Source organism: Ornithodoros turicata, chromosome 3 (assembly GCF_037126465.1).
Source record: "Ornithodoros turicata isolate Travis chromosome 3, ASM3712646v1, whole genome shotgun sequence".
Classification (NCBI taxonomy): Eukaryota; Metazoa; Arthropoda; class Arachnida; order Ixodida; family Argasidae; genus Ornithodoros; species Ornithodoros turicata.
In genome coordinates, this window is record NC_088203.1 from 6,785,443 (window position 1) to 6,811,791 (window position 26,349).

The 26,349-nt window shown below is 45.9% G+C and overlaps 1 protein-coding gene across 6 annotated transcripts in view; it reads right to left on the reverse strand.

The window, feature by feature from the left end:
- LOC135389844 (uncharacterized) overlaps positions 1–26,349 on the reverse strand; it is a 63,731-nt gene that overhangs the window by 13,430 nt on the left and 23,952 nt on the right. For 2 of the 6 annotated variants that reach the window (XR_010421603.1, XM_064619876.1), the window contains exons 13-22: positions 22,476–22,511; positions 19,929–19,964; positions 19,456–19,500; positions 18,983–19,027; positions 18,510–18,554; positions 13,533–13,737; positions 11,849–11,996; positions 9,744–9,856; positions 8,935–9,043; positions 5,881–6,039 (exon numbers count right to left, since the gene is read on the reverse strand). Coding sequence is in view for 5 of the 6 variants with exons in the window: in XM_064619876.1 (XP_064475946.1) it covers positions 5,881–6,039; positions 8,935–9,043; positions 9,744–9,856; positions 11,849–11,996; positions 13,533–13,737; positions 18,510–18,554; positions 18,983–19,027; positions 19,456–19,500; positions 19,929–19,964; positions 22,476–22,511 (941 nt within the window). In the remaining variant the exon portion in view is untranslated. The remainder of the gene's footprint in view (positions 1–5,880; positions 6,040–8,934; positions 9,044–9,743; positions 9,857–11,848; positions 11,997–13,532; positions 13,738–18,509; positions 18,555–18,982; positions 19,028–19,455; positions 19,501–19,928; positions 19,965–22,475; positions 22,512–26,349) is intronic. The other 4 variants (XM_064619877.1, XM_064619878.1, XM_064619879.1 and 1 more) reach the window with 4 other exon arrangements.

A 26,349-nucleotide genomic window follows, 5' to 3' on the forward strand; every position in this document is an offset into this window, starting at 1 on the left:
CACTTAGGATTCTTGTGTTCGGCCGTACAATCAGATTCGCAAAGGTGAACAGCATCTTCACTGGTGCCGATAAGCAAAGGCTTGCATTAAATTTGATGAAGATGCTTCGTACAACAAAGTTATCAGCCGCGACCATTGTCTACATGCATGACGCTTTTGGCCTGCATGCTAGCTCAAACTCTGCGTGTTCTCGGCATTTCTAGGCGGAAGACTTTAGCGTCGACGCAAAGCGCGGAATTCTCAGACGTGGCACCGTGGCTACGGTACCTACGTTTAGTGATCACGAAATTACACAGCCTTGCATCTCCCGGGAGTGCAAAACGAACACAAAAAAGGCACCACAAGGTAGCGTCGCAGAAAAGCCATCATCAAGAAAAATTCTCAGAGTGGCTTCTATCCGAACAGCATGATAAAGGTTAGCAGAGCATTGTAATGGCAAACCGCAAAACAAAGAAAAAAGTGTAAAAGTAACATAAAAGGGACCAATAAGTAGGAAAACAAAACAAGCAACTGCCGATTTAAAACAAATGCTTGCTTATACAACAAATTCTGTTGGACGTCGTAACTGGTGTCAGTCATCTCTGCCAGGAAAGTTTCTTCTTACGGTCGCATTCACCCATTCTCTGTAACTGCCCTGTATGTTAACACGGAACACCTCTCACGTGAAACGTAAAGTCTGAACGCGCTTGCGTCTGACAACGCATGATAACTGGTCCAACACACAAGGTGCTGCTGCCAAGTTTGTGTACGGTGTACGTCGCCACCTACGCTTCAGAGCACAGTTTATTTCTGAGCATCTAGTTTCAGAACACTAAGCTCTACATGAACAGAGAACCTGTGGTTCTCGTACACACGTACACGTTTGTGTATTGTGACAATACACAAACGTGTACGCACGAAGAATTAACCACAAGGACCTATTGCACACAGCTGAGCTGCAACAGGCGCTCTTCTGGGTGCCGCAAGCGGCTCCCCTGGCGGGCGCTTCGCGCATAAATACGGCACTTCCGCTGCTCGAGGCGCGGACGGAAGTCCCATAGGCAAACGGGCGAGTGTTATGGTCGTGTATTATAGAGATCGTCGTGGCTTGAATATGCATCCGCAATATGGGACCCTCCTTAAAACTATCTGTGATGCCATCGAAGCCGTTCAAAATCGCGCTGCCCGCTTCATTGTCAACGATTATTCATTCACTACCTCTGTTTCCGCGAGTCTCAACCTCTAGTCACTCGAACATCGTCGTCGCCAAGTTACCCTCTACCATAGATTTTTTTTCACCTTGCCTGCTCGACAATCACCCATCACACGCTCGAGTGCCATTTTTCCTCGCTTTGATCACACTAACAAGGTCACTCGGTTCCACTGTATTACTAACGCGTTCTCTAAACGTTTCTCTCTGCGCTTTTTTTTTTTTTTTTGCACCACTACCATTGAGTGGAACAACCTCATCAATCGCTACCACTGACGACCACACAGTTTTCCGTAGCTCCCTCTCTCGCTTTCTTCATCTTTAATACCAGTGCTAGTTCTGTTGTATTGCGGAGTTTATCGCTTTGTATACTTTTATCCTGTTATTCCAAGATGTTGTTGTTGCTTTGTTTCCTTATTTCCTTGTGTTTTCCTTCTCAATGTTCATGCCAATATGCCAGAGTGCTGACACTGACCGCTGACGCGTGCACCGTTCCCACGCAGCATCCTTTGTACAAGAGATAAACTGATGTTCTGAGGCTGGAACAACATAGAGGGGACAGATACGAACAAAGCCTCAAATTGCCTAAGAAATCAACGATGAAAGATGAAAGTCACTGAAAAGGTTAGCCAGCTGTAGGGATCGAACCCACATCTTCTGGATTTCATCTTTCATCCTTTGTATTTTGCGTGCCATGAAATTGGTTACGGCCACCTGTCGGGGAATCGTCCAGTGCGGTCCCGCTTCGGGATCGGTTTCTGCAGTACCCCAATAGATCAAGTACAGGTACGAGCGGCTTCCTTAGATCACTTAGCATTGAGCAAAGTTGAGAGCAAGGTGATCTAACGTCGCCTTCTCTGCTGAGAATGTAATCGGCGGTTGACAAGATGCTTACACCAGAATACTAGGACATGGCGGTGCACAGGCATTCCGGTGAAATATATTCCCCGCTAATGAGTACATCGTGAACAAAATGAAGAGAAATAGGACATCACTAGTATAAAACTGCCTAGTGCCTATAAGTGGCGAGATTTTCCAGTTTGCCTGCATTTTGCGTAAAAGTAGAATTTCCAGCCTGGGATCATTCTTATGTATTCTCGTACGAGGAGTTGCAGCTTGCTATTTATTGCAGAGTGCAAACATCAGCATCGCATATCGTGAAACGCTTGAGAAGAACGTGTACATATATCCTCAGTAGACCGCCTTTTGAAGCTTGCATGTCCGCGTATTCCGGCCCTAGGCAGCACACAAACTTGGTCCAACATTGTCGGGACACCAGAACTCCAAATGTTTACCATTATTTTTCCAATGAGTGTTGCAGCATGAAAATATTGCCAACAGCCGGTCAAATGAACTGGTCATTGGAAATATGGTCTCAATATAGCCAGCAAACAGGCGATACTGGTCTGCATAAAGTGGAGGACCACAGATATACGGCACAAATACAGCCGGCGACCAAACAACCTTCGCAGAAAGTGGTCAATACTGCCTCGAAACTGGCAATATCACGCCCAAGACATGCTATTAGGCTAGAGGAGGCATATGAAACCCCCAAAGGAACGAGGACCCGTATCACGGGTCACTCCTTTTCATTGGTGATAACGGTCCCTGCTTGACGAGTATCCCTGGTACAAATGGGTTTCTCAATGCGGTCATACCTCAGACTTTTTCACTATTACTGTAGGGCGTTTCACTAAACCTGAACTAGACCTAGTAAGGGTCCAGGGGGTTTTTGTTTCCTAATTATTTCGGTGATTGAAATTAATTTAGGGGACTACAGCACATCTGTCAATGGCAGGGGGAAGACTGTCTTCGATGCTCTTACCTTATCGATGCTCTTCGATCGAAAATATATCGTTCAAAATCTACAGACCACTTTTCTGTTCACAAACAAGAGGTGCCACCGTGTGAATGCTTTCGCCAGCGCGACATGTCTCCTTCCACAATACCCCAATAATTTAGAGCTATGAAGGGATCAGACCAACAGTACACATGACGGGTCTCTTTGTGCTACACATCTGGACATCTGCAACTGGACAGCCCAGCCACACAAGATGCCAGAGGCCACTGGAAGCACACAATTACTTTTGCTACGGTGCACCAGTTCATGCTAGCGTTTATTTGTAGACACGTATCGTGAGGGAATCTCACAAATGCGATGTCAGGGAATGTTTCGGTTTGCCTTATCAAAGCGATTCCAAAACACATAAACCATTCACAATTCTTCGTTCCAACCAAATTTCTTCGTTCTGTATTGCGCAAGTAATTTCAACCTCTAATCATACGATAAAATTTCGGCATTTCCTGTATGCCGTGTTGCTTTGACGCCTTGGCTGCTGACCTGTCTCAGATTTTTACTCGATTAGTATTACTAGTACGTTCCTACTGAGCAAGCCCTGCATGGCCGATTTGTAATATTAGTGCCTGCAATGATACCACACATAAAAAAAACGCCACATAAAATACGCCACATAAAATCACGCTGCAACGGCATTTGTTCTTGCTAGGCTTTTGACACCTTCCAATGTGCATGTCCTGTTACCCCAAGTTTAATTACGTAAATTTGCCAAGTAAGGGTCACCTTCGCCCCATCAATGTGAAGAGCGTGCCAAATTTGCTCAATTTAATATTAATTCACAGGAATACTGAGGAGCAATCGTATCGGAAAACCCAGCCCACAGAGTGACAGTAGAAAAGGTGACAGTTCCTGATGGTAGGTATGGTCCATCTCAACAATCTCTCCGAGCGCGATAACAGCCACAGATTTCCTCATGGTCCCAAGGGTTGGTGTAACCCACGGCACCACATTTTTTCCCGTGTTATTATTAAGGTTGACCGGAGATGTACAACCACGGGCGTATGGCTGTAGGTGAGGCCATGTCACGGCATTCCAGTGGGATTCTAACGGAGGCAAAATACAGCAAAATACGGAAACGCAACTGCAAAATCCCTATCCAGGGCCGACTTATGTCATACCATTCAGTCATAATACGAATAACTTATGATATGTCATTCCACTAGCATTATGACAGACACGACTGCCAACTTCAAAACTCACTGCACCAGAGCCATCATAACCCATCATTCACAGTCAACATGATATCACAGACAAAGATATGTATTGTGGAGCTTATGTAGGTGACGAATGGATTCCTCGGATCTGGCTCTGGAATTTATTAACGAGATAGATTCGCGCTGTTCCCTGCACCACTGGGATGGAAAGCCTGACTGTAGAACGAAAATAGATATGTAGGTGGAGTGACCTGGTTTACTGAAGTGATACTGGCAGATTAGGTTTTTTAACGACGGGGTTATTGAACCGCATTCTCAATAACGGCTGTCTGGCTATCTGATATATTGGGCGCTACATGCATCGCATTGAAGGAGGTAGACAATATTCGAAGAATTGCAGTCGAAAATCGCCATTGCTATGCATCTTGCATTGATTTACAGATATTTCATCTACTCGCATTACAAGGATGACAACCAATGATATCTTCTTTGCATTTACCTTGGCAGTCTGTTTGCATGTTCTTTGCTCGGTGATAAATTCTGATCAGATTAAACAGAAAACGGTTGAGAGCATTAAATAGTTTCATTAGAAGAATATATCTTGACTTGCGTTTCGCATGCGCATGTTGCGCGAGAGGTGTTGCCCCATCCCATTCACATGGATGGTGCAATGGAAGTAGACACTAAGGACGGTGACGCCCCATGCAACGGAGAAGGGGCCCTGGCAACGCATGTTCGTGTATCAGTTTCCAACGCGGGACTTCGACAGTATATATCGATTTGCGTTGATATATTCTTGATTTGTAACAGGTCCTCAAACCTGAAGTGCAGCCTACTGCACGGAAGTCTCGTTTTTTTCGCTATTTAATGCTGTCAACCGTTTTCTGTTCGTTCGTTTCTGAATCGTTATCGCCGGAAACTTGCTCATTGTTTTTTCACGTTCTACGATGTTTCCTATCAGAGAATTGTGTAGTGGTGGGTAGTGGCGGGCATGCGCTGCACTCTTTCCCTTGTACATACCCTCTCTTGTACATACCATGTTCTTGGCACCAAATCCCAGTCCCGCCGAAGGCAGCGCTGACTGCCGAAACTCCCCATGATGTTTTCCTTTTCCTGCTTACTTCATTCTCATGGTCAACCGCCCCCCTCCTAACAAAATCTCACTGTAACTACGTAGCCGTCCGACCCTTAGCACTTACTTGCGATTGCGACGATTAAGATTGTTTTGCGGACGATCTATGACTGCATTTTTCTTCTGAAAACGGGACCAGATGGTTCTCAGTGGCACGACTTCGTGGCTTCGTGGCGTTAATTAAGACATTGCTTGCTGGTGCCCTCCTAATGAAGGCCCTTCAGGATTGCAATCACTTATTTCGAATATATATGCATTCCTCCCTCAGTGTGACACGTTAGCAGCGAAGGGTACTGTATGGGAAGAGGTGACTGTGTTACCTAGGCACGTTCGTACGGTCACATTGGCATTCTAGTGTGGTACCCTGAGGAAGGAACGCGCCGGAGCGTGTACAGAGGGAAAGCGTTGGGAAAAGGTACATCACGGGAAGAGATCGGATGAGTATCCTGGTGGACAGCATGCTTTTTTTAGCATTTAGCGTGCTAACATTTAACACGTTGTGTTACGCATAGCAAGAGACATGTGAGCCACTTGAAGATGCACTTACGAAGTCGTTGTCATAGAATTTGACTGTTTTACATGGTGTGCCTGCGTGTTGAACCTTGTTCTCGAAGTCGTACAGCAGACTAACAGGACTGAAAGACATAAAGGTCTCTGCCATCGTCGCTGCTGAGGAGGTCCCTTCCAGGAGAGCTAGTGCGTCGTCCTGCAGAGAGCATAATACCTCAGAAGTTGCATCTGAAACTAATAGCAGAGCATTTCCGATAAAATTTCCCTGTATTTGCTATTCAAAGCGTTCATTGGCTATCCATCTGGAGACTGCAGGTGTGGCAAGTAGCACAAAGCAGACTGAGCCGGCTGAGTGGCTTTTGCCAGTTTTGCCAGTCATCGCTCTACCCACCTGATCGGAACGAAAGGCGAGCAGCGGCTGTTCTGTGCCCTTTCAAGGGCGCGAGACTCGAAGGTACGAAAGGCACGGAGAGACTTCAATGCGGCATTGCCTTCGCGTTGCCTGTCACTCAAGAGCCGTATATAGAGAGTTTGGCCTTTTGATCTTTTGCCGCTTTACGGGACGTCAGAGCCCAAAGCTTGTCAGCCAGAAATTAGGCGACGTCACGCCTGAACGACCTCCCTATCCGCACTATTGTCCAGTCGTCCAACCTATCGCCGACTCCACGTTGATGGTTGGTGTCCAAAGCGTTGGTCACGGTGGTACCGCGTCCTCCGAGACTCCTTCATCCTTGAATCCTTTCAGTTTGATAACAAAGCGCCCACTTCACAGGGGCCTGCGGGTGATAATCCAGCGACGCTGCATGAAAATGACATCCAACTGCCAGCTGCCGGAAGGGGATTTCGCTTGGATTCAGGCTTTCTGGGCGACACCGACTGACGTCAAAACAGGCTACGCCCGCAGAGCGGGACAATCGCCAGCTTATGGACCCACAGGCGCCTGTTGTAGGAGAGTCTTTGTGACTGAAATGGTTCAGGGACGAAAGGTTCTTGAAGGACGCGATACGCACGTGCCTTCCCCTTTGCATCAACAGCAGGCGACCGCAGGCAACAGCTGGAGACAACAGGTCGGCGACCGGTTGTCGACTGGACAATACAGCGCATGAAGGGAGCTCCTAGTGGCCAAACTCACCTTAAAATTTTAAAACCAGCTCCTTCCAATGGCAAAACTCTGGGAAGAGAGGTGCATCAGTTCAAGGGATGCGCAAGGGACTCCTGGCAGGCCTCTCGGATGCTGTACTGTTGCATTTGACCGTGCAATGGACGAGTACTCGTGTCGAGATCAGCGTGTTCATCATCGTCGAGATCAGTCGTGTACTTTGTTATCAATGGGGATGGATTTCGATATTGGCGGTGTCAGTATGCTCTATAATCACAAATAGCCTGCAGTGTTGTACCCGCTACCCGAAAAAGGTAGCGTAATACCGATATGCGCTGCCTGAGCAAAAAGTAACGAAATCCCGATATCGTTACGCGTTTCTAAAAGTAGCGGAATACCGCTACCGTTACCCGTGAAAAGTAACGCGATACTGCATGCGCTACTTTTTAGGACAGGAAAAAAATAAGTAACCGTACCTAGTAACGAATTCGTTAAGAGGAAAAACAACGCATAGGAGATTTGGAGGTGACACGTCGGTCTCCTGAAGGCTATAATTGGGAAAAACATTTTTACAGATTTACTAAAAGCCGCTTTGGTCGATATCCCGCGTATCTTTTTCTCTTCCCCTAAAGCAATTAAAGCACAAAGCAAGCCTACCGCTAAAAGCTCTACAGCTTTGTTACAAAAAGAACGAGCTTGCCCGAAATGAGAAGTTAGCAAACGTACCTTGATGTGCTTTTTCAAATTGGACGTTAGCTAGGACGACTCATAGCTAGCGGGGACGGCGCCACAATGCAGTACGAATGACCTCAGTTTGCGGACAACTCCAACCATACACGGAATCCCCAAGAATGTTAATCCAAACAGTGAACACGTGGAGGGCACAGCCCTCTTAACGACCTATATGCCCTCCTTTCTTGCTTTTTGCCCTGTCTTCGTAGAATGTGCCGTGATATTGGCCAGCTTGTTCGAAAGTAGGCAGAGTGGAGGCTTGGTGATAGGTCGTCGATTTGTCGCGAACCTGAGCTCGGAAAGTAGCGGTAGCGCTCTAAGATTGCGCTACTGCAAATTTGTAACGGAAGTAGTTCTTCGTTACCAATTTAAGAAAGTAGCGCGATCTCTACTCCGCTACCGAAAAAAGTAACGGATACGGTAGCTCCGCTACTAGTAACGGCGCTACGTACAACACTGCTGAAATAGGTGGGGTACCGACAGCGGGTGGGAAATTTACAGCATTGAGCAAAGGAATGCACACACAGTTCGAGCATTGAATGTACTGAAGGCCACCCAAGCGCGAATAACGCCCGGAACAGCATTCAGGGACACATGGTCAACGTTCTCATTGGAAGCTCCAGTATGTGGCAGTGTGATCACCGCATGGGTAGATCGTGTACCCAATTACCATCCGCCGTGGTGGTAATCCTATAGAGCGTAACTATTCTGCAGTGTCTATGCGATCAGCATTTGGAATATTGTTCCGGCATATTGTTCGGTTGTTCGTTCCTGGTGTATCTCTTTCTCCCAGAATAGTGAAGCGTGTCGTAAAGGACAGCCATATTTGAATTACCTGAAAATGCGCAGCAAAACAGAATTTCGCATAATTAACGGGTTATCCAAAATGGTCCAGGAAAAGTGCTCCCATCTCGCAGGGTAGGAGTGGCCTTTGCTCTCCGATACCGCCTCTACAATGTGTATCTCAGAATTTGAGAAAGAGGGAGGAGAGTGAAGCTAGTTTTACAGGTACCCAGAAGTTAGCGAGCCTCAAGATTCGAAAATACAGTAAAAAATGGCGACAAGCGATCGCTCGGTACATAATGTCACGGCTATCGGGAGCGCTCCAAACTCGCGACAGTGCGTACAGTACAGAAGGGACAATCTCAATTTACAATGCAGATGGTTTAGCATGCGCATGTTGTGCCAGAGGTGTTGCCCCATCATATGTCTGTTCACGTATGCATCCACATGGATGGTACAATGGAAGTAGACACTTACGAAGGACGGTGACACCCCATGCAACGGAGAAGGGGCCCTGCCAATGCATGCTCGTGTGTCTGTTTCCAATGCCGAACTCCTATACAGTATATAGGCTGGTTGAACGTCTCTGAAAAGAGGCAGAAATGGCATCGTACAAAAGCCTACAAAATGATCGCATAACGTAGAGATTGACATACGATGGGCATCCGGTTCATACTGCCATTGTCACTGACCACAATAGTAAGAGTGCGAACCATTATCCCGTTGTCCAGTACTGATCAGAATTCTCTGCAGACCACTGCGAAGACTGCTACCGGCATTTATGTCCGGAGCACACTGTATAATCAGCAAGCGGAAATGTCTCGGATTGTCCCAGGGTTGCACCCCCCATTTCATTCCAATTCTTTTAGTTCATCGCTATGAAAAGGAACGCCCACTCCTGGAAGGCTTGGCAACCCCATTCTCTTTGGTCAATAAAAGAGGAGCCGGTAACCCAGGGGGGTAGCCCAGCAGTGCATGAGGAGACTCAGCACGGAAAAAGCGCTCTTGACCGTGTGCAGGAACAGTGCGTGTGTGCAAGGGGAGCTAAGTTAGAAACCAGCGGGTTGAAACCACTGAGGAACCTAGACCATTTCATTCAGATGCCATTCCAATCCCATTCAATTCATGGGACAGTTTCCGCCATTCCATACCGCGGAGAGGAAACTCTGCAACCATGGTGTTGAAGAAACCCTTCGTGTATTGCACCTGTCGCTGGAGTATGTGGTACATCCATACCAGATACGGTCTTTCCTCTGGAATAACCACGCTGGTGTAGCTTTACTCACCTAAGCAGCTGCACAAGGACATCGTGGACGCCCTTGCTCTTGCCAGATGCGCCCTCTTCCGTGATTACTCCTATTGCAGGACCATTAGGAGTCACTAGTGCACTCATAGCAGTCTGAAAGAGTATCCTATCGTTAGGAGTGTACGTCATCGTTCCTTACCGTGGCTAGGCAACTGCGAACACAATGCTCACACATACGTAATGACAAATACACGGGGTCGAACCAGACTTGCTCTGCACTAAGTTGCCACTGCAGTTTTATTGCAAGCGCATTCCTAGTATAGTAACATATAGTCCGGAGCAGTTGGAACACATCTGTTCAGCCTCCTTTTCAGGATATTGCCCAACTACGTCACTTGCCGTCACCGCCTCAGTATTGTTTGTATATGTGAACAGGAAGTGCTATTGAATGAATTACTACTTTTACCGTCGCGGGGCATGTATTATACCAATGTTTGGAAACATCATTTCGCGAAGGTTGATTTTCGTTTCCACACCCATGGCTTGCAGACTTCCAACACTTAGTGAAGAGGAGAGATTACCGCGCTTCTGCTAGAAAGAGAATGTGTTATTCAATCCGGGCAGTAGGCGTGGATCTGGGGGTCCTTGAACATAGAGCTCAGTGGACCAATCCCAGCATGCACGTGGCACTTCTCCACAGCGGATCATCACCACAGCTCACCACAGCGCATCTCGACCGCCCCCAATACACCCTTTCAGCTCCATGCGTCCCAAAATTTTTTGGGTTGGAAACCGCGAAAATGATTCCTGATCGCTCTCCGAAGCTCTTCGAAAAGAGGTACTTGGTTGATACCTCGAACACGTTACTTGCTTCGGCAAGTAACCCTCGTTGCGTGAAAATTCTCTAGCGTGTCACCATCTAGTCACGTGACTCTTACCCTCGTACGTCACTACATCAACCGGTGGTTACCGATTCAATAAGGAAACACCCCAAAAGACGCAAGTTCCCGTAATTTGGAAAATTCGTCAATGTTTGCCTGTGGTATTTGCACTTTGCGCACTAGGTGTTTGAGTGAGGTTGGATGAGTGGGCCATTTCTCGCAATTTGACCTTTCCCACTAGACAGGAGTGGGAATGGTGTTGCTATAGAAAATATGGCAGATACAAAAATAGCTGGCAGACCACACCGGCCATGAAATTTCGGTATAGTCTACACACCATCTAGGGATGGTTCTAAACGTGCTTGTGTGCCAGTGTCCTGGATAGTCTGGCCAAAGTTTCCCTGCGCAACGCCGATGAGCTCTCTAACACCTATGGAGGGGGGGGGGGACTAAAAGTTCTTAGCTTCCCTTAGCTAGTTTCCCTTCTAGTCAAACATTTACCTAAAATTTCCTGACTTAGAATTATCAGGTGAATGGATCAGGTGCTGATCTGCTGGAGATTAACCGCTCTGAAGCCCAGGTTCGGTATTTAATGTTCGGTAATTTGGTATGTTTGGTATTTTAACGCACGCGCAATTTTTAGAAAGTGGAATGGCTTTCATCGAGGATTGTCAGTGGATGTCACTTCACCGCTTAGCACGCTCCTAGCCAACCATCATCTCAAATGATATCGTTATCTGCCCTGATTTGTTGAAAACGGCAGGCGTACGCCTTTTCTGTAACAATTATGAGCAGCATAAGTGTCACAAAAAAGGCGTACGCCTTCCGTTTTCAACAAATCAGGGCAGATAACGATATCACTCGAGATGGTTGGCTAGGAGCGTACTATGCGGTGAAGCTCATTTTTAAGAGTGTAGAAGCTACATAGTAACTGCAAAGACATTAGACCGCCCAAACTGCGTGCTCACTATTCGCGGCTCGAGACAATTGCTCTCCATTATAGATGTTTTACTGGACACTGGGCGCCTGAAAGTTACACCAGATAATCCACCGGAAACTTCCACGATGATTCACCACCTGTCATCAGCTTCACAATGTCTTTGTCGCGACAATGTGTCTTACATCGACGCGCTCGGTGAACACGTTCAATGCCATAGGGCATTGCAGCGCACACTCGCACAGAGGAGCATAAATAGGTTCAGCGAGAACACGCGCTGAAGGTACCATTACATGTACTCCTTATGCTACGCAAATTGCAACTCACCCTGAGCACGTTCGCAGTTGCGTCAAGGCGCGTGCTCCACGTTTCTCCGACTTCTACCGTGAGTACGCCGCACAAGGACACGCCAGAGTTTGTGATGGTCTTTAAGGATGACGTAAGGATGATGTTCTTTTCAATTCGATGGATAGCCCTGCAAATGCAGTAGGCAGTGTGAAATCGACATTGAGATCCCTGCTTTTGCGAAGACTGGTTAAACTGGTTAAAATGAATAGACGAAACACACGCACATCGACCCACTGCAGTAAATGCTATGAAACAGTTCCGCGTTTGTGTGATGGCGATCTCCGATTCGAATCAATGCCCAGGGCAGTTCTCTCAGTCCCAAGGTTGTAGGGTACAAGTAGCACATCTAGTGACGTCGCTCATGATCATAGTTGTTCCGGTATGTAAAGTTAATATTATCAACAGCCGCCATCCACACTAAAATAAGCTGAAAAATACACGCCCCTCGAATCATGTTCCGTATGAAAGTTTAATCGCGACACGATGTTCTTTGCGGCACATGCTATTATGATGTTTTTTACTCATGTATGAGTACAGAACACTCACTCTTGACCCAGTTGAGCAGAAGGCTTACAGACTTCTCCAGTTAGTCCGTAACGCTGGTCGTGGGTCACACGGGACTGAAAACCTTCTGGTGTAGTGAAATCCTCGTTCACAGTTCTAGCCGTCGCTAGCCCCAAGTGCAAGAGTGCACTATTTTTTCCAGACGGACGGTGGATTTTCATTTCGACAGCGTGGATTTTCTAATGATTTATATTATTTTAGAAGTTTGGATCACGCCATTACTGTTTCCGATATTAGTTTTGATAGGTACGGTAACCTTACCAAGAGTGAGCTAAAAAACGGGTAAAAAAATTTACCCGTGTATCGTTCACACCCATCCACATCGTTGCTATATGGAGCCTAGCATTTTGAAGCTTTCATAGCTAGGCATTTCAAGCGTCACGATCACCGTCATTTGATTAGCTGCAGCTGAACTCACGATCAGGTGCCCCATCATGCCGCATATTAGTGCACAGACCGGATACTTGACCAAACACCACACTTGTAGACAGAACAAGTGTGATGCTAACAAGAAACAAGACAATAATAACAAGAAAATGGGAGAGCTGTTTCAGCCAGCCTTCGGTCGCACGCGCACGCTCATCACAGTGTGCTAACCTGAGTCTAATATTCTGAAGAAAAAAACCGACTGAAAGCATTTCAATTCAGGAAAGCTCCATTTGCAGCCATGTGTCTGCCGCTGCCTCCTATCATTTCGAATGGACCTTGTTGTATTGGTCGTACCGGTACAGGCAGATAGTGGAATATGCTTGAAAAATGAAATGACACTTGCAGCAACAAAAATGTTTCGATGAGGTTACGATGGCTAAAGTAAGCTTCCTTCTACGTGTACAACCTATGTGAAACCAGATTCTATCTGATGAAGGTTGAAGCTGAGCTAGAGCGTGAACAAGCGAGCGTGCGTGAGCGACGAACAAGGGAGGAGGAAGGAATTAATTGGCGGAGTGGCCTTCATCTCTGCTTGCGCTGTTCCTGACAGTGGTTTATCCAGCATTTGGCGCCAAACATTTGGGGGTGTTGAGGGTGCAGCGGGATAAATCACTGGACTCCTCACAAACAACTCACAGTGCAGTGCAGTGCAGTTCACAGTGCAACTCACTTAAAGTCAAAGTCCAGACCGCACAGCGTCGTCTTTGATTTCGCCGCGTACCTCTTGATCATGGCGAACGCACTGGAGACCCTGTGGACATTTATATGTCCGCTGCTTGTTATGTTCACCAGAAAAAAAATGAGATCGCAGACGCCGTCACTTGGCAACCATTTTGCCGGTCTCATTGCTGTTGAACAGAGGATCAGCTTCCCTGCTGCAAAAAAAACAGCATGTTCATATACTTTCACTCGGAACAAAATCGATAACTCACAGCTCGACACTAACCCCTCCGCCTGTAGTGCGAGACAGGCGAATGGGGCGAAGAGATAAGCTAGATTTCTCACTTGATGACTGTTAGGGCATACAGCTATACCTTGTGCGGCGGATTACTCAGCGCCGCCTCATACCTGGTGTTTGATATCTCGCATAGAAAGCACGAAAAGCCTACGAAGGGTTTTGTGGTAGGGACTTACTTTTTTGCCAGTGTTTCTTTCACGGTCAGACCCTGTGCTTGCTGTCTTGCACATGCACACCGCGCATACTCCAATTTCAAACCTGCCCTTTCGGGCGCTCCTCGATTCGTATGTGACATATACAATGTTTTTGTGTACACTGCTGCCCTGCCACTCTGTATATATTGTGTGTCTTGTGCCACTGTGTGTACCTTCTATAGGCTTAGGACTTCGGAATTTAGGACTTCGTATAGAACTTCGTTTCGATTCATAAAGCAAACTTTACTAGATCGCTTTATGTTTTTAACGAGAACATTATACAGTCCTGTGTGATGCAGCGTTGTGCAGCTACAATAATATAGATACAATATATATACAGGGTGTCTCAGAAAAACGTGTCATTGAATTATAATAAAAAACTACGCCACCTAGAATCATGCGGTTACGGAATTTGTTCTTATTAGGATTTTGCCACCTCCTGATGTGAATGTGATGTAAATATTTGCGAACTGAACTCGCCAAGTGAAGGTCATTTTTTACCTCTCTAAAACGAAGAGCGTGCCGAATTCATTAAAATTCATGATGATTGTCAGTGATATTCAGGAGCTATCCCATCGAAAAATAGTCGAACATCATGCTCTACGGAGCTCCTACAGGATAGCGCACGATGAATTTTTCAGCGTAGTCTTTGTCAGTCCGACGAAAGGAGGTTGGAAACCCAGCCCACCCTGGCATCGCAGAAAAAGATGGCTTATCGCGTAAGACTTTCGCTGGGATAATGCTTTCCCTCTCCCAAATTTAGGAAGTGCTACTTTTTCTAGTATCGCTCTGTGGGAGGGCTTTGGAACCTCTTTGGAATCGGTCGGATGGCTGTTGGTGGGATAAAAAAGTGACCTTTAATTAATCTTACATTACACGACACTCACATCAGGTGGTGGCAAAAACACAAATGCCGTTGACCGCGTGGCTCTACACAAATATATACCTTTAGAGGTATAGATCGCCTGCTCAATAACTTAGCCCTTCTTAGGTATTATTTTATACCCCGCTTACAGGTATAAAATAGTCCTCAACAAAGGGCTATATGCCATACCTCTGCACGAGTACCATCATGGTGTTACATCACATCTAGGCATAGGCATTTTAAGGGGAGGAAACTAGAGCATTCACCTTTGGAGGGAAGAAAAGTTTGACATACACACACACACACGCGTACTACAAACCCACGCATATGGTTGTGAAGTAGAAAGCAAAGCTCGAGCACATTACTCCCCATATAAATTAAGAAAATATGGAGAAAATTTTCAAGGAGCAAGATCGCTCTGCGCAGTCAAGTGTGTATCACGATGTATCGCGAGACATTTACAGAGGAACATATACTGATATACTGGTGGCGACTTGACAAACTGTGGAGCAGCTTTCGTCTGGTACCCAACCCTAAGGGTGAGGACATCTAGATTCAACTTTCCAGCAATACAGATATTATACAGCCATAAACTAACCATGTGGACTCAGATAGTACTGTACTGATGTCTGTTTCTTAATTAAATATCAGACCGTCTCAAGGAAAAACTAATGATGTGATACAGCACGTTGCGGAAGTAAAGGTATAAAAAAAACCATAAAGGTATAAAGGAACAGAAGGTATAGCAGCCTCATCTATACCGTGAAAGGCATAGCCTGGTGGTGTCTATTCCTGCTATACCGGATATAAACGGGTGGTGATGAGGTATAAATATGGTACGTTAGCCCTCCTTTATACCTATTTCGTACCCTTGAGAAGGGTTGGAGGTATAAATAGGAAATTTAGACCTCTTCCATACCCTCCAAAGGTATAGAAGAGGTATTATGTGGGACGATGCCGCAGCCACAAAATACATTCAAATCAAATTCCGAACCGAATGCGAATTTCGATATTCGAATTGCGAATCAAAGCGAATGCCTGTTCCACATATGTGAGTTATTTGATCCTCCTGATCATTCAATGTAGCCCGACTTTTCGCATGCAGTCTCTGTGCAATAGTATTTGTCCCGCGAGGACGTCGCTCGTGTGAGTACACAGAACATTCAGGAATGTTCGCATATGACGTGAATGATACGACGGTCAGGAATACAGTATATCATGAACATTTCAAAAAAGCAACCTGACGTCTGCTCTCGGAAATATGCCAGCGTACCGCAACGCATACCGCCGCGTTCAACGCATTCGCGGGTTTTCGTTAGCATATTAGTAAATAGGAAATAGCTTGAATAGAAAGCTGACAATAGAATACTGCGAATTTACAAGACAAAGAACGTAGCCTACTTGGCCAACCCACCCACAAGTCATTGACTGTCGCATACAGCAGCGACCAAAATATATTACGTGCGCTTGCGTACATGCAGAAAGAGGGCATGTTTATTAAAAATCCGAATTAAGTGCTCGCGGAAGGATCACATTCACAATGAAGCCCAATGTCAATGCACGGCCCCCATCATCTGGTCGTGGAGATTGTCCGTGGTCTGTGGTTGCATCTCGCTGTCCCCATTTCGAGACCTTATGGGGATGACTCGAATCCTTCTGCGAGCTGCGACTGCCATGCTGCCATGACAACTGCGGTAACTGCAAACAGCCATTTCCTTCGCTCAGCCAATGGGCGACTTTCCCGGAGGCCGATGTCATGCGTGACGTTGCTTGAGAGTGAAGGTTTCATCGTCTGACATTACGGAATGTAGAGAAATTCCGCGAATAAGACTTCGTTAATAGTTTTGCCCAAGTTTAGGTTGTACACAGGTCCTCGTGCACATTAACCCGGCTGAAGGAGACTGTCCCGAGTGCCACATTGCATCAATTTAGTTTGCATCGCATGTTCACTAGTGCACTATTCAGCAGAAAAAGCATGTTACTATGTGACATGTAATGAGAGTTCCTACATCAACTCCAAGAGCAATGTAAACAAACAAGAAAACACCCACCAACCAGTCTGGCTTTCGGTGGACACTGGAAAACAAACGCGATTGGTGGATTCGATTCAACGTTTTGGGCACTGCGATTCGGATCTCAAATCCCTCCTCAAATTCGAGGATCCGGTCGGCCCATCCTGCAAGCAAGAATGCTCCTCCTATTGTCTTTCCGTATAGAGTCCCAGTTAAATAGTACATGACAGGATTCTCTTCGCCGATGCTGATCAACAAATATGAATATCAAACATACTTTAGTAGTAATTAAATCGTGGTATGGCAATCCCTTTACTGATCTCGAGTTACTGATCCGAGCACTGAATGCTATCTGCACATGACCCCATTCCTATCAAATACCAAACACAAATAGATGACAAAATTTGTAGAAGGAAGAAAAAAGCTGATGGTGCAACGGGCAAACTGACGTTATCCTGCTTTCTCCGAAGTAGGGTTGCCCAGATTTCAACAGCCCGGAATTGCGGTTTGCGTTTGGTGTCCGGATGAAGGTGCGATCCATAGTAAAACCATTGGTCACCACCAAAGATCGATAAACACACATTAGAGTAGAGTATTAGTAGAGAAACTATTACTGGAACCTTCTGTGCCCAGTGCTCTGCTTTCAAGAGATCCGCTACGTCCAATCCAAGACAGGGCAAAACATGGGCGGTTACAATTTTGCGTTTGATGTCATTAGCGTAGCTGAATTCTAAAATGGTGATACGTACACGCATTTAGTTATCACCATTTTGGAATCACTCACTCTGCTTCCGTATTGGCTGGGATGGGACGATATTGATATTATCGATATTTTTGAAATATCAATATTGGTAAAAATATCTGGCATCGATACAGATATCAATATGCGTGCTGGCTTCTGCACGGGGACAGGATATGAAAAAGGAGCGAGTCAACTTGGGCTTTGTGCATATATTTACTCATGCACGTCATACACGTCAGGAAAATACGCATCCCATCATTTGGTGCCGAACGACGCATTAGAATGTGCAGAACGCGTTCACTGTACACGGCTGCAAAAACCGTGGGTTTTCAGTTGTTGACGTGGCTCCGTCCGTGCAAATATCCACTCGTTGAAGAACAAAAAGAAAGCGGTGTGGAAACGAATAGGACAACGTCCTCTACGCTGACCAAAGTTCAATATTTGTGACGATAATTGAGAATGCATCACCACCGCCATTGCCCGTATTATGTTTCATGTTTTCTAAGGTGACGTCGTACCGAATGGTGATGCTCATTAGCCAATACGCCCATTAGCAGTAATGAAATCACGCTATGGTGTCCCCTTTTATCTTCCGACCCCATTCGTAACAGGCTATCACTAAGTTTCCTGTAGTCACGAGAACACAGAAGAAGCTACAAACACAAATAGATGACAAAAGCTGTAAAAGCCCATGACAGCAGCACATGAAATTTCTTACAGCGCCCGCTGGCCACTTTCTGCCAATAGCTTGGTCGACCTCTCCGGAGAGGAACGACCCTTATTCTACGGCTATGCCAGGGTGGGGTGGGGATACAACATGACGCTGCCAGGGGTGATGTGAATATCGAAATTATATATTGCGAGCCTGATACTCACCAGGGGCTGTAGTGCTGGGTGCCAAAGATGTTGAAGGTAAGCTTTCTGGAAAGGTGTAGAAAATAATGTCCATTTACGAGACGTACTTGCTGCAGCCGTAACCCATTCGAGCGAAACATGAAACCCTCAAGTTCACCGACATTCGCCTTCGTACGCTGCCAAACACGTACACGAAATGCCATAGATAAGCCACCCCACACAGAAAAAAACTTGCCGCTATCACACATTAGGAAAGCTGTGGCAAATTCATGAAACCTTCTAGGCTAAGGACTTCGGGACTTCGTGTAGGACTTTGTAAACTTTAGGACTTTGTAGGACCAGTAAACACAAATGCCGTTGACCACGTGGCTCTAGGTGACACGTGGCCCACCACCCTTATTCTACCGCTATGCCAAGATGGGCTGGGGATACAACATGACGCTGCCAGGGGCGATGTCAATATCGAAATTATATATTGCAAGCCTGATACTCACCAGCAGCTGTTGTGCGGGGTGTTGAAGATGTCGAAGGTAAGCTTTCTGGAAAGGTGTAGAAAATAATGCCCATTTACGAGACGTACTTGCTGCAGCCGTAACCCATTCGAGCGAAACATGAAACCCTCAAGTTCACCGACATTCGCCTTCGTACGCTGCCAAACACGTACACGAAATGCCATAGATAAGCCACCCCACACAGAAAAAAACTTGCCGCTATCACACATTAGGAAAGCTGTAGCAAATTCATGAAACCTTCTAGGCTAAGGACTTCGGGACTTCGTGTAGGACTTTGTAAACTTTAGGACTTTGTAGGACCAGTAAACACAAATGCCGTTGACCACGTGGCTCTAGGTGACACGTGGCCCACCACCCTTATTCTACCGCTATGCCAGGATGGGCTGGGGATACAACATGACGCTGCCAGGGGCGATGTCAATATCGAAATTATATATTGCAAGCCTGATACTCACCAGCAGCTGTTGTGCCGGGTGTTGAAGATGTCGAAGGTAAGCTTTCTGGAAAGGTGTAGAAAATAATGTCCATTTACGAGACGTACTTGCTGCAGCCGTAACCCATTCGAGCGAAACATGAAACCCTCAAGTTCACCGACATTCGCCTTCGTACGCTGCCAAACACGTACACGAAATGCCATAGATAAGCCACCCCACACAGAAAAAAACTTGCCGCTATCACACATTAGGAAAGCTGTAGCAAATTCATGAAACCTTCTAGGCTAAGGACCTCGGGACTTCGTGTAGGACTTTGCAAACTTTAGGACTTTGTAGGACCAGTAAACACAAATGCCGTTGATCACGTGGCTCTAGGTGACACGTGGCCCACCACCCTTATTCTACCGCTATGCCAGGATGGGCTGGGGATACAACATGACGCTGCCAGGGGCGATGTCAATATCGAAATTATATATTGCAAGCCTGATACTCACCAGCGGCTGTAGTGCCGGGGGTCGAAGGTAAGCTTTCTGGAAAGTGTGAAAAATAATGTCCATTTACGAAACGTACTTGCTGCAGCCGTAACCCATTCGAGCGAAACATGAAACCCTCAAGTTCGCCGACATTCGCCTTCGTAAGCTGCCAAACACGTACACGAAATGCCATAGATAAGCCACCCCACACACAAAAAAGAAAAAACTCCCCTATCACACATTAGGACGCTGCATAATTCACGAAACCGTGAAATTCGTGTAGGACTTGGTTTCGATTCATAAAACTTTTACTAGATCGCTTTATGTTTTGAACGAGAACATTATACAGTCCTGTATGATGCAGCGTTGTGCAATTACAATATAGATAACAATATGTATACAGGGTATCCCAGAAAACGTGTCATTGAATTACAGTAAAAACTACGCCACCTAGAATCATGCGGTAAACGGAATTTGTTCTTATTAGGATTTTGCCACCTCCTGATGTGAATGTTATTGTAAGTTTATTTATGTAAATATTTGCGAACTGAACTATGCCAAGTGAATGTCACTTTTTACCCCTCCAATATGAAGAGCGTGCCGAATTGTCAGTGATATTCATGAGCTATCCCATCGAAAAAATAGCCGAACATCATTCTTTTCGGAGCACCGGACCATAACGCGCGATGACTTTTTGAGCGAAATCGCTCACATTCCGACGAAAGGGGGTTCCAAAGCCATCCCACAGAGTGATAGTAGAAAAAGTAGCACTTCCTAAATTTGGGAGAGGGAAAGCATTGTCCCAGCGAAAGTTGTACGCGATAAACCATGCCTGTGTTATTTTTCTGCGATGCCGGGGTGGGCTGGGTTTCCAACCTCCTTTCGTCGGACTGACAACGATTGCTCTGAAAAATTCATCGTGCGCTATCCTGTAGGAGCTCCGTAGAGCATGATGTTCGGCTATTTTTTTTCGATTGGATAGCTCCTGAATATCCCTGTCAATTATTAATTTGAGTAAATTAGACATGCTCTTCACGAGTGACCTTTACTTGGCAAATTTCCGACTTAAGCTACATAACATACATACATAATACATTTACATAATTAGACTTGCATTACACGACATTCACATCAGGAGGTGGCAAGAACCCAGTAAACAAATGCCGTTGACCACGTGGCTCTAGGTGACACGTGACCCACCACCCTTATTTTACCGCTATGCCAGGATGGGCTGGGGATACAACATGACGCTGCCAGTGGCGATGTCAATATCGAAAGTATATATTGCAAGCCTGATACTCAACAGCAGCTGTTGTGCCGGGTGTCGAAGATGTCGAAGATAAGCTTTCTGGAAAGTGTAAAAAATAATGTCCATTTACGAAACGTACTTGCTGCAGCCGTAACCCATTCGAGCGAAACATGAAACCCTCAAGTTCGCCGACATTCGCCTTCGTAAGCTGCCAAACACCTACACGAAATGCCATAGATAAGCCACCCCACACACAAAAAGAAAAAACTCCGCTATCACACATTAGGACGCTGCATAATTCACGAAACCGTGAAATTCGTGTAGGACTTGGTTTCGATTCATAAAACTTTTACTAGATCGCTTTATGTTTTGAACGAGAACATTATACAGTCCTGTATGATGCAGCGTTGCGCAACTACAATATAGATAATATATATACAGGGTGTCCCAGAAAACGTGTCATTGAATTACAGTAAAAACTACGCCACCTAGAATCATGCGGTAAACGGAATTTGTTCTTATTAGGATTTTGCCACCACCTGATGTGAATGTCATGTATTGTAAGTTTATTGATGTAAAGATTTGCGAACTGAACTATGCCAAGTGAATGTCACTTTTTACCCCTCCAATGTGAAGAGCGTGCCGAATTGTCAGTGATATTCATGAGCTATCCCATCGAAAAAATAGCCGAACATCATTCTTTTCGGACTTTTTGAGCGAAATCGCTCACATTCCGACGAAAGGGGGTTCCAAACCCATCCCACAGTGATAGTAGAAAAAGTAGCACTTCCTAAATTTGGGAGAGGGAAAGCATTGTCCCAGCGAAAGTTGTACGCGATAAACCATGCCTGTGTTATCTTTTTCTGCGATGCCGGGGTGGGCTGGGTTTCCAACCTCCTTTCGTCGGACTGACAACGATTGCGCTGAAAAATTCATCGTGCGCTATCTTGTAGGAGCTCCGTAGAGCATCATGTTCGGCTATTTTTTTTCGATGGGATAGCTCCTGAATATCCCTGTCAATTATTAATTTGAGTAAATTAGACATGCTCTTCACGAGTGACCTTTACTTGGCAAATTTCCGACTTAAGCTACATAACATACATACATAATACATTTACATAATTAGACTTGCATTACACGACATTCACATCAGGAGGTGGCAAGAACCCAGTAAACAAATGCCGTTGACCACGTGGCTCTAGGTGACACGTGACCCACCACCCTTATTCTACCGCTATGCCAGGATGGGCTGGGGATACAACATGACGCTGCCAGGGGCGATGTCAATATCGAAATTATATTGCAAGCCTGATACTCACCAGCAGCTGTTGTGCCGGGTGTCGAGGGTAAGCTTTCTGGAAAGTGTGAAAAATAATGTCCATTTACGAAACGTACTTGCTGCAGCCGTAACCCATTCGAGCGAAACATGAAACCCTCAAGTTCGCCGACATTCGCCTTCGTAAGCTGCCAAACACGTACACGAAATGCCATAGATAAGCCACCCCACACACAAAAAAGAAAAAACTCCGCTATCACACATTAGGACGCTGCATAATTCACGAAACCGTGAAATTCGTGTAAGACTTGGTTTCGATTCATAAAACTTTTACTAGATCGCTTTATGTTTTGAACGAGAACATTATACAGTCCTGTATGATGCAGCGTTGTGCAATTATAATAATAGATAACAATATACGCTGAAAAATTCATCGTGCGCTATCCTGTAGGAGCTCCGTAGAGCATGATGCTCGGCTATTTTTTCCGATGGTATAGCTCCTGAATATCCCTGCCAATTATTAATTTGAGTAAATTAGACATGCTCTTCACGTTGGTGGGGTAAAAAAGTGACCTTTACTTGGCAAATTTCCGACTTAAGCTACATAAGATACATACATAATACATTTACATATTACGCTTGCATTGCACGTTGCAGCGTTGCGCAACTACAATAATGTAGATAACAATATATATACAGGGTATCCCAGGAAACGTGTCATTGAATTACAGTAAAAACTACGCCACCTAGAATCATGCGGTAAACGGAATTTGTTCTTATTAGGATTTTGCCACCACCTGATGTGAATGTCATGTATTGTAAGTTTATTGATGTAAAGATTTGCGAACTGAACTATGCCAAGTGAATGTCACTTTTTACCCCTCCAATGTGAAGAGCGTGCCGAATTGTCAGTGATATTCATGAGCTATCCCATCGAAAAAATAGCCGAACATCATTCTTTTCGGACTTTTTGAGCGAAATCGCTCACATTCCGACGAAAGAGGGTTCCAAATCCATCCCCACAGAGTGATAGTAGAAAAAGTAGCACTTCCTAAATTTGGGAGAGGGAAAGCATTGTCCCGGCGAAAGTTGTACGCGATAAGCCATGCCTGTGTTATCTTTTTCTGCGATGCCGGGGTGGGCTGGGTTTTTAACGTCCTTTCGTCGGACTGACAAAGATTGCGCTGAAAATTTCATCGTGCGCTATCCTGTAGGAGATCCGTAGAGCATGATGTTCGGCTATTTTATCCGATGGGATAGCTCCTGAATATCCCTGTCAATAGACCATTTGAGAAAAGCCAGCGCCACCTGTGGCGCCCGAGGTATCATGGGAAGTTGGAGCGCCAGTTTCCTGTTTGCTGCTGCCGGCGCATGCGCAGACGCTATGCAGATTGCAGACGCTCTGGTTGCATCTCTCCGTGAAAGTGATCGTTCAACTGAGTTTTGTTTTAGAATGTGTCGGTCGTAACTGACGGGGAAGAGGTAGTGAGTGTTCTCGAGAGCAGGCCCACGCGCTCTTTGTATGCCTTAGTAGGTCAACAGTACGCGACATTCATTGCTCACAAAGTAAAAGCGTCGCTAAACATCCCACGTGGTCTCGCAGGAAAAGCAGACGACAGAGCAGCGTCTCTCAAACATCCCAAGACGCCTTGCGCCGCTCACTCAATTTCATGATAATGTCAGTGATATTCATGGGCTATCCCGTCAAAAAAATAGCCGAACATCATTCTTTTCGGAGCACCGGACCATAACGCGCGATGACTTTTTGAGCGAAATCGCTGCCACGCTGCCAGGGGCGATGTGAATATCGAAAAGTATATATTGCAAGCCTGATATTCACCAGCGGCAGTAGTGCTGGGTGTCAAAATAATGTCCATTTACGAAACGTACTTGCTGCAGCCATAATCCATTCGAGCGAAACATGAAACCCTCAAGTTCACAGACAATCGCCTTCGTACGCTGCCAAACACGTACACGAAATGCGATAGATAAGCCACCCCACACACACACAAAGAATAAATTTGCGGCCATCACAGTAGGACAGATGTCGCAAATATGGTATTCACGGCATATCTTGACATCAAGTCACATGCATGACAATGGACTTGCACGTGCTTTTGCGGCTTTTGTGGGACATCTCATTCTCCGGTCACATCATTGATGGCTAGAAATTGCACTGAAAGCACTGAAAACAGCGATGTGCTGCCCTCTAGCGCATATCTTATGACAGCTTATACTAGCTTGTACAGCTTATACGCCCCCTCTCTTCAAGGCAATTGCTGCCTGATGGTAGTGTGTAGGCCGCGTTGTGAGAAGGCAGTTTGTGGGTGCGTTCTAAGTTTCTCCGGGGCTCAGGTCACGCGATGAACTTCATGAACATGTAGACTGTGCGAGGGGAATATGGAATTGAGGACAAAATGAGTTGAAGGTCAAAGGGGGCGCTTGGGGGGGGGGAAGGCCGGGTGGATACATACAGACTGCACACTAATACAACTGCCCACACTCTGTATGGCCAACGCTTCTCTCGAAAGGCGTTTTCTCCTATCTGGTTCCCAAGCCAGCACCGCCATCTGGGACCATAGGGGTTGACAATTACAGATTCTTAGATGATCCGACAAATTTGAATCTGGGCTGTTTTTATGCTGGTCCAACCTTTGGTTAACGCATTGAGATGTTTGACCTATGTATACAAAGCCACAAGCTAACGGGATTCTATATACTCATTTTTGCACGCAATCTTGTTGGTTCTGTGTTCAACATTTCGGGCGTTTTGAAAAAGGCGTTAAACGATCTAACCTGAAGTTGTTCCTAAAGAGGAGACGGACCCCCATCTCATTCGACATAGCCTTCAAATTATGTGAAATCCTGTGGCAGTACGGAACTACTGCAATTGCAATTTTTCTCATTTTCTTCCACTAAACTGAGCAAGTAGACTGTGCTGTATTAGCTTGAACTCATATCCTGCTCTTTGCAATTTGGCGGTCTAAGCTTGAGAGCACCGAACACGAAATGCGAGCAAGATTTGGTCAATGCACTGGTTATCAAGGAATTTAGACCATTTTTCACCAACTCCAATGGCAACTCCTTGACAGAAGGAGTTTTTTACTTGATGCACCATATTCCCGTCGGTAGGATGCTCTTCCGTAAATTCGGGGGCCGATTCACGAGCCACACCTCCTGCTTGGTAGAACATTGCCGTCTGTATGTATCCACCCGGCCTTCAAGCGCCTCCTCTGACCTTCCTTCAACTCACTTTGTCCTCAATTCCCTATTCCACTTCCCTCCTTCCCTTGCACCGTCTATACATGTTCATGAACAAGTTCGTTGTTATCAATTAAACGTCTTGCTGTTTTTGAGCCTTCGTGTTTGTGTTTATATGTCTTGCCCATCGCTCAGGCTTGCCTATCAGGTTAGTTTCGTTAGTTTCTGCGTCCAGAAAATGCCATGCGGTTCCGCTTTATAGTTCTCCGTCAATGAACCATGAACCAAGTCCAGAAGTGAAGGCGGCGATGCCTCCTTTGGGCGTACAGGTTTTATTGTGCATCAAAAATTTTCCACGCGCCCTCAGGTGCATCGCCCTTTCCCTTTCACCTATCGGCTGCACTGTTCGCTGCACAGTACGCTTCTAGCTGAAGATTTGCGTGCGCCTGGGAGGAGACTGACCATGATACCCACAAGCAGGTTTTTGACCACGGGGTCCTAAACGTACTGTCAGGAAAATGGGCACTTCGTGCAAAACGACGAGAGAAGACTTGCACTCGCTGTGGAAAGCAAGGACATGGCACAAAGGCTTGTCCTGAACTGAAGCCCTACATGTGGTCACAAGCGGAAACCAGCACGGACAAATGGAAATCCGATAACCCCTCTCCAGGACACTGGTTCTCAGACCAGACCTGGTCAAATCAAAATGTGCAACG